This window comes from Pleurodeles waltl, chromosome 10, assembly GCF_031143425.1.
Source record: "Pleurodeles waltl isolate 20211129_DDA chromosome 10, aPleWal1.hap1.20221129, whole genome shotgun sequence".
Lineage (NCBI taxonomy): Eukaryota > Metazoa > Chordata > Amphibia > Caudata > Salamandridae > Pleurodeles > Pleurodeles waltl.
In genome coordinates, this window is record NC_090449.1 from 76,546,021 (window position 1) to 76,555,740 (window position 9,720).

General features: G+C 44.0%; 1 protein-coding gene across 1 annotated transcript in view; it reads left to right on the forward strand.

The window, feature by feature from the left end:
• ZNF598 (zinc finger protein 598, E3 ubiquitin ligase) overlaps positions 1-4,785 on the forward strand; it is a 125,802-nt gene extending 121,017 nt beyond the window's left edge. The window contains exon 12 of the mRNA XM_069209775.1: positions 3,767-4,785. Within this exon, the coding sequence (XP_069065876.1) occupies positions 3,767-4,117 (351 nt within the window). The 3' untranslated portion in view covers positions 4,118-4,785. The remainder of the gene's footprint in view (positions 1-3,766) is intronic.
• The last annotated feature ends 4,935 nt before the right edge of the window (positions 4,786-9,720 follow it).

A 9,720-nucleotide genomic window follows, 5' to 3' on the forward strand; every position in this document is an offset into this window, starting at 1 on the left:
AGGGAATAATTCCAGAGGCAGTGGAAAAGTGCTTACACCCGCACCACACCCTCCACCTCTAAACACTGACTCAAATCTCAACCCCCCAACCATTTAACACCTGTCGGCTCTCAACTTTAATTCCCTGCATGGAAAAACGTAACAGACCAGTAGTTGTTGGATTGTATCCAACATGGTTATTGACTGGAGCTCTTTTAAACTCCTCCAAACATCCCACCTCGCAGACACAAACTCTCAAATAAGAATTACAGGCTCTCTTCCAAAAGGGGAGGGGGACATAGAGCCTGTTCCTGTAGAACAAGAAGATTCACTATACTTCCTCATTCCCAAAAAAGACTGTTCACTTCGGCCCATTTTTAGACCTCAGGCCGTTAAATTTTTGCATCCTATCAGGGCACTTCCACATGGTAACTCTTCAGGATCTAATTCCTCTACTAAAACAGGGTGATTTTATGTCTGCATTGGAACTAAAGGATTCTTATTTTCACAACCCAATACATCCAGCTCAACACAAATACCTCAGGTTTGTGATAACAGGAACACATTATCAGTTCAAAGTGCTCCCATTTGGAGTCACTACCTCACCCTGTGCATTCACCAAATGTCTAGCGGTAGTCACATCACATCTACACAGAGCCTTCATGTCTTCCTGTATCTGGACGATTAGCTCATCAAAGCTAGTATGCATCAGTTGTGTCTGCAACACACTCAGGCAACTTTACAACTTCTTCATAAACTGAGGTTCACAATCAACATACTAAAGTCACACCTTCATCCCTCACAGATTCAGCCTTATGTAGGGGCTATTTTCAACACACAGTTGGGTCTAACCCACCCAAATGCAGCCCAGGATTCACAACATCACCACGCTGCTACATCAGTTTCACCCCTATCAACACAACCGTCAGAACAGTTCAAAGACTTTTAGTCATAATGGCATTTTATATTTCATTAGTGCCATATGCTTGACTACGTATGGGTCCGTTGCAAGAATGTCTGGCAAGTCACTGGTGTCAGCCACTGGCTCAGTTACAGGATCTGGTGTTGGTAGACTACTGCACACATAACTCTCTGCAGTGTTGGAACATACAAGATCTCACAGTTCCGGGTCTCCGGGACACCAAACATCAAAGTTTCCATATCAACTACCTAGAGCTTTAAGCAGTTCACTTACCATTGAAAGCATTTCTAGTTCACCTAAAAGGCAAGGTTGTCTTGATTCAGACAGACACCACAATAGCTATTTTCTATTTACAAAAACAGTGGGGGAGGACACGCTTTCGACAGTTATCACGCCTATCTCAGACAATTTTACGTTGTGCAATACATCACAACATTGACCTACTAGGGGAACGCCTCCCAGAGACAAACAACAACTTGGCCAACCTCCTCAGCTGGATGCAGCAACAAGTCCACAAGTGGGAACTCTACCCCTAAGTTGTCCTCCCATACTTCCACAGGTGGGGGTTTCCAAAGTAGACCTGTTTGCAACAGCAGACAATGCAAAATGTTGAGACTTCCCATACGGCTCTCACACCCACTATCCAAGGCAATGCACTGTGAATGAATCAGTCAGGGATATTTGCCTATGCTTTTCCTCCTCTCCCACTTCTTCCATTTGTGGTTCTGAAGCTGAGGCAAACCTCTCTCGACTTCATTCTGCTGGCTCCCTCTTGGGCTCAACAGCCATGGTCCACCACACTATTGAAGCTCTCCGTATTGCAGCACAAGAAACTTCCCCTCAACCTGGATCTTCTCCCTCCGAATCATAGAGAAATCGGGCACCCAAATCCAAAGGAACTCAACCTTGTGATTTGGCTCCTGAAGTTCTAGAATTCTGCTATTTGAATCTCCCACCAGAATGTATGACCATTCTCAAGGAAGCACATAAACCCTCAACCAGCTGCTAAGTGGAAAAGATTAGTTTTATTTCACTGCTATGATAATCACATTGACCTCTTCAGTGCAACCGTTCAAAACATTATCTGCTATTTACTTAATTTGCAGACCTCTGGCCTAGTGTACACTTCAATACGCCTGCATTTAGCTGCAGTAGCTGCCTACCTGCAAACCAGACATTTATCATTGTTTAAAGTACTAGTTGTTAAGGCATTCATGGAAGTCTTTAAAAGAGTAATTCCACCCAGGGTTCTCCCTGCACCTGCTTCGAATCTTAACTTTATACTTACCAGACTTATGGGTCCCCATTTGAACCTTTGCATAACTGCCTTCTTCATTTTCTATTTATGAAGGTAGCCTTTTTAGGAGCAATCCCTTCAGTTAGACGTGTCTGTGAGTTCCAGGCACTAACTTTGGAAGATATTTTCTTCCAACTACTCAGAGATAGGGTGGTCATTCGAATTAACCCAAAATTCCTTCAAAAGTGGTTTCCGCTTTCGACCTCCAGCAGTCAGTTGAATTGCCTATTTTTACTGCAACCTGATTCAGTTGCAGAAAGGGCCCTTCATGCGCTAAATGTAAAAATAACTTTAATATACTATATTGACAGAACTAAAGAGTTTTGTAAAATTAAGCAACGCTTTGTTGCCTTTTCAGCCCCTCACAAAGGAAAGCCTATTTTTAAATCGGGTATCTCCAGATGGATAATTAAATGGGTTCAAACCTGTTACGCCAAAGCTAAAAGAACTTTACCCACACTTCCTAGAGCACATTCTACCCATAAGATAGGAACTTCTATGGCGTTCCTGGGCAGTATACCTGTAGCTGAGTTTTGTAGAGCAGCTGCATGGTCTACTCCACACACTTTCACTAATCATTATTGTGTGGATGTTTTATCACGCCAACAAGCAAATTAGGACAGGCAGTGCTTCGTACACTTTTTCAAACAACTGCAACACCTACAGGTAAGCCACCATTTCCTGGAAGGCACTACAGTCTATGCAGTGTGTGTGCATCTCCAGCCACATATGCCATCGAACGGATTATGTTACTTACCCTGTAAGCATCTGTTCCTGGCATGTAGTGCTATGGATTCACACATGCCTGCCCTCCTCCCCAGACACCTGTGATCGTTGCAGTACCTTCTTATACCTTCTTATACTTTCATATGCATGGACATCTCTTTACCAACACTTGCCCTCCTTTCTCACCCAACTGCAGGGAAACAATCTAACAATGGAGTCTATGCCCATGGTCATTATCACTGAGAGGAGCAGTCTTTTTGCCTCATGACTCGAGACTTCTTCAAAGAAAAAGAACTTGCACACATCCGGGTTCAACATGAGATGGCAAGCGTATGCAGAGCATGTGAATCTCCAGCACTACCACGAACAGACGCTTACAGGGTAACAATCCTTTTTGATGTTTAGTTTCTTGTATCTTTACAAGACATAAATCTCCAAAAGCCTAGCGAGTCTAGCCTAGAAGTTGTTGGATATGGAGCAGGTGTTTTAGTGTGTGAATGTCAGGGTAACTAGGAAGTGTTGACTTCGGATTGTGGAAGATATTAACAATTGGAAATGCTAGCTACAGCATAAATGACTAACAGAAAGGGATATTGAATTCTAGCCAGGTAATCACACTTTAATTTAGAATATCCCAATTATCTTACAGTATTAAGTGTCTGTGTACAAGGGGCATGCTAGTGCAAGTGCCAGTCGATTTATGTTTAGAGCTTAAAAGTTAATATTTTTGTCTTCAGGCAGATGCCAAAGGCTCAAATGAATTTGTACTCAATATAAATGATGGTGTTTACAACAATTGCCACTGTGGGGACGTAACAGCTTTTTTTTCCCTTATATGTTAGGGTCTGATTGATGCCCCAAAGTATTACAAGTGCTGCCGTGAACTTTTAGGAGAAAACTTCATGAGAATCTTTAACGAGTTGTTGGTTCTCCTTCCCGATAATGGCAAACAACAAGAGCTGCTGTCTGCCCACCATGACTTTCTCATCGAAGAAAAACAAGGATCCAACAAACAGAAGAAGAACAAGAAGAATGTGTGGCAGAAGAATTCCACCTCCTACCAACTTGACTGCTACACCTGCCCCACCTGTAAGCAAGTACTGTCCCAGCAGGACACTGCCGCACACAAAACCCTGCACCTTGAGGACGATGACTTTCCATCCTTGCAAGCAATCAGCAGGATCATCAGCTAACCTCACAGGGCAGCCACCAAACTAATGTTTGCACTTGTTCCCAGGCACATGCTGGCACTCTAGCAGAGGCACACCTGTTGGTGTCTGGTGGGGAGAGGAAGAGCAGTATTTGATTCTAGTAAGATGTTGAATCCAGGTGCGCAGAAATAATCAATAATCTGAGGAGAGGGCACCCAAGAAGGAGGCTGCTACTTGACCCTTTAAAAAGAGAGCCCCGAGCAGAGGCAGGGTGGAGGATGTCATGTGCTCAACAAGATAAAAAAAATACTTTGGTTATGCCACCATGCTCAGTTAAACACTGCCTCATGGAGGCACAGAGATGGGTTAAAGCAAGAGTCAGATTTGAAAGCTAGGGGGTTTAAAATTATATTTCTGATTTAAGAATTTATCCAGAAATACTGAAAACATTAAACTGTGGCCATCCCAGAAATACAAGATGAAACAGTATAACACAAAAATAAAATTGACCTTTTTGTTGCTTAGCATAATTCTTCCTGCAGTCTGCTTGTAGTGTAAAGTATTTGGCCATTTCTTTTCTGTATAGAACAATTGATTACAATGAAATGTATTTGAAAGAGCTGCTGTCATTTGTTCAGTAGGGTGGCACAGGTTAAGACGGCACAGGCTTCCCCAAAGCGTATTCAAACAATAAACCTTGCGGAGCATTACTTTTTGTCTGTTTCATGTGTTCTATTCCAATCATATGCCTTCGTTAACCAATCGAGCCCTGCGGAGAGTTCACTTTTTATTCATGAACGCTGCGATGAATGTTCCGTATGAATGATATTTGCATTTTTTCAGGTAAGAAAAGCACAACAACTTTACAAGGCTTGTCCACTTTATCTGAATGCAGTAAAAGCTTTAATAGACACTAAATATATATATATGTTCAATGGCATGTGTAGCTGCAGATACACATGCTTTGCACATCCCGCCATCTAGTGTTGGGCTCGGAGTGTTACAAGTTGTTTTTCTTCGAAGAAGTCTTTTCGAGTCACGAGATCGAGGGACTCCTCCCATTTCGGCTCCATTGCGCGTGGGCGTCGACTCCATCTTAGATTGTTTTCATTCCGCCTTCGGGTTTGGACGTGTTCCTTTTCGCTCCGCGCTTCGGTTCGGAAAGTTAGTGAAAAACTCGGAAAATTCGACGGTATTGTTTGCGTTCGGTATCGGGTTAGCTACAACAGATCGACAGAAGAGCTCCGGCGACCCTTCGGGGTTTTCGATTCCCCGCCGGGGCCTGGTCAGCCCGACCGCGTGCGTCTTCAAGGCTAATGGAACGGACCCCATTCCGCTTCTGCCCCGAATGCCACAACAAGTATCCTTACACAGATCAGCATCTGGTCTGTAATTTGTGTTTATCGCCAGAACACAAAGAGGATACCTGTAAGGCCTTTCAAGCATTTCGGTCCAGAAAAACTTTAAGGGACCTTAGAGCAAGAAGATTACAGATGGCGTCGGTGCCGACAGGACTAAAACACATGGAGGAAGAAGAGGAAGCCTTCTCCATCGAGGATTCGGACTCGGAAGAGGGCGATCCTGAACAGACACCGAAAACCGTGAGTAAGACACAAGACTCACGTAAAAATCAGTAAAGCCCAGGGGACGCCACCGCCAACAGGCCATGGCTTAACCTGAAAAATAGGTGACCGGGCATTGGCACCGAAAAAGGGCATGCATGTGTCAAAGTCATCCGACTCCGGTCGAGATACCGGCACAGAGCACACTCGAGCCCGAAACACCGGGTCAGAGCACACTTGACCCAGAGACGCCGGGTCAGAGTAATCTCGGCACCGAGAGAGCGGCACCGAAACGAGTCGGCACCGAGAAATCTGTACGCCGAAGAGCAAAAAAGTGTAGTCGGACCCGAAAAAAGCAGCCGAAAAGGTTTCGATACCGAAACATCCGGCCTCGGAAACTAAATCAAGTTCCTATACAGAGGAACAAGGCCTGTCCTCACAAATGAAAACACATAGATTTGGACAGGAACTGGAGACAATGGAGCCAGACTACACACAAAAAAGGCTCCACATCCAAAAGGAAACTGGGATGATCACCACTCTCCCTCCGATTATAATGAAACGCAAACTTGCCTTCCAGGAGAAAGACAAGCAGCCACAGGCAAAGGTGGCTAAACAAGTAACCCCGCCACCGTCTCCACAACGCTCTCCGCAACTGTCACCGGTAGCCTCTCCACCAATGATGCTATCTCCAACTCATACAGGGATGAGTCAGGATGATCCAGACGCGTGGGATCTTTATGATGCGCCAGTGTCAGATAACAGTCCCGACTGTTATCCAGCTAGACCGTCACCACCAGAAGATAGTACAGCCTACGCACAGATGGTGATTGAAGACGACTTTCTATTTAATACACTGTCGTCCACACACAGCCAGTACCAGAGCCTCCCCATGCTACCTGGAATGCTAAAACACTCCAAACAAGTGTTTGAGGAGCCTGTAAAAGGAAGGGCCATTACTCCAAGAGTAGAGAAAAAATATAAACCGCCACCAACAGACCAGTGTACATCACACAACAGTTAACACCGGACTCAGTGGTAGTAGGGGCAGCTCGCAAGAGGGCGAACTCACACACTTAAGGAAATGCACCACCTCCAGATAAAGAGAGTCATAAATTCGACGCAGCAGGGAAAAGGGTGGCGGCACAGGCAGCAAACCAGTGGCGTATTGCAAACTCACAGGCTTTGTTGGCCAGATACGATAGGGCTCATTGGGACAAAATGCAACACTTTATAGAACATTTGCCCAAGGAGTTCCAAGAGAGAGCACAGCAAGTGGTGGAAGAAGGACAGAGTATCTCAAACAATCAGATACGGTCAGTAATGGATGCAGCAGACACAGCTGCTAGAACTGTAAACACAGCAGTGACAATAAGGAGACATGCATGGCTGCGTACATCAGGATTCAAGCCGGAAATACAACAAGCCGTGCTGAATATGCCATTTAACGGACAGCAGTTGTTTGGGCCGGAGGTGGACACTGCCATCGAAAAGCTTAAAAAGGACACTGATATGGCCAAAGCCATGGGCGCACTCTACTCCCCACAGAGCAGAGGCACATTTCGTAAAACACAGTTTCGAGGGGGGTTTCGAGGACAAAGCACGGAACCCACAACCTCACAAACAAGGCCCACTTATCAGAGCCAATATCAGCGGGGAAGTTTTCGGGGACAATATAGAGGGGGACAGTTCCAAAAAAGTAAAGGGAAGTTCCAAACTCCACAGAACAAGCAGTGACTTACACGTCACAAATCCCCAACACATAACACCTGTGGGGGGGAGGCTAACCAAGTTCTACAAACAATGGGAGGAAATAACAACAGATACTTGGGTCCTAGCAATTATCCAGCATGGTTATTGCATAGAATTTCTCAATTTCCCTCCAAATGTCCCACCAAAAACACACAATATGTCAAAACAACACATGGATCTTCTACAACTGGAGGTCCAAGCGTTGTTACGAAAAGAAGCAATAGAATTAGTACCAATTCATCAGAAAGGAACAGGAGTTTACTCTCTGTACTTTCTCATACCCAAAAAGGACAAAACTCTAAGACCTATATTAGATCTCAGAACGTTAAATACCTACATCAAATCCGATCACTTTCACATGGTGACATTACAGGACGTAATCCCATTGCTCAAACAAGACTACATGACAACACTAGACCTAAAGGACGCATACTTCCATATACCGATATATCCTTCACACAGAAAGTACCTAAGGTTTGTATTCCAAGGGGTACATTACCAATTCAAAGTTTTGCCATTTGGGATAACAACTGCGCCAAGAGTTTTTACAAAATGCCTGGCAGTAGTAGCTGCGCATATCAGAAGACAGCAAATACACGTGTTCCCGTACCTAGACGATTGGTTGATAAAAACCAACACGCAAGAACTGTATTCACAACACACAAAGTATGTAATCGAAACCCTCCACAAACTAGGTTTCTCACTCAACTACACAAAGTCACACCTTCAGCCGTGTCAAACACAGCAATACTTGGGGGTGACAATCAACTCAACAAAAGGGGTTGCCACTCCAAGTCCACAAAGGGTACAAGCATTTCACAATGTAATACAGACCATGTATCCAAAACAAAAAATACAGGTCAAGATGGTAATGAAACTACTAGGCATGATGTCCTCATGCATAGCCATTGTCCCAAACGCCAGATTGCACATGCGGCCCTTACAAAAGTGCCTAGCATCACAATGGTCACAGGCACAGGCTCAACTTCTAGATCTAGTGTTGATAGACCGCCAAACATACACCTCGCTTCTGTGGTGGAACAATATAAATTTAAACCAAGGGAGGCCTTTCCAAGACCCAGTGCCTCAATACGTAATAACTACAGATGCCTCCATGATAGGGTGGGGAGCACACCTCAATCAACACCGCATCCAGGGACAATGGGACACTCAGCAAAGACAGTTTCACATAAATCACTTAGAACTACTGGCAGTATTTCTAGCGTTGAAAGCATTTCAACGCATAATAACACACAAACACATCCTTGTCAAAACAGACAACATGACAACAATGTATTATCTGAACAAACAAGGAGGAACACACTCAACACAGTTGAGTCTCCTGGCACAGAAAATATGGCATTGGGCGATTCACAACCACATTCGCCTAATAGCACAGTTTATTCCAGGGATTCAGAATCAGTTAGCAGACAATCTTTCTCGGGATCATCAACAGATCCACGAATAGGAAATTCACCCCCAAATACTAAACACTTACTTCCAAAGATGGGGGATACCACAAATAGACCTATTTGCAACAAAAGAAAACTCAAAATGCCAAAACTTCGCATCCAGGTACCCACAGGATCAGTCTCAGGGCAATGCTTTATGGATGAGTTGGTCAGGGATATTTGCATACGCTTTTCCCCCTCTCCCACTCCTTCCATATCTGGTAAACAAATTGAGTCAAAGCAAACTCAAACTCATACTAATAGCACCAACTTGGGCAAGACAACCTTGGTACACAACACTACTAGACCTCTCAGTAGTGCCTCATGTCAAACTACCAAACAAACCAGATATGTTAGCTTAGCACAAACAACAGATCAGACACCCAAATCCAGCATCGCTGAATCTAGCAATTTGGCTCCTGAAATCTTAGAATTCGGACACTTAGACCTTACACAAGAATGTTTGGAGGTCATAAAACAAGCTAGGAAACCAACCACTAGACATTGCTATGCAAATAAGTGGAAAAGATTTGTTTATTTTTGCCATAATAATCAAATCCAGCCATTACACGCATCTGCTAAAGACATTGTAAGCTACTTACTACATTTGCAAAAGTCAAAGCTAGCTTTTTCATCCATTAAAATACATCTTACCGCAATTTCAGCTTATCTGCAATTTACGCACTCAACTTCATTATTTAGGATTCCAGTCATAAAAGCGTTTATGGAAGGCCTAAAGAGAATTATACCACCAAGAACACCACCAGTTCCTTCGTGGAACCTCAACATTGTCTTAACTCGACTCATGGGTCCACCTTTCGAACCTATGCACTCATGTGAAATGCAATACTTAACATGGAAAGTTGCATTTCTAATTGCT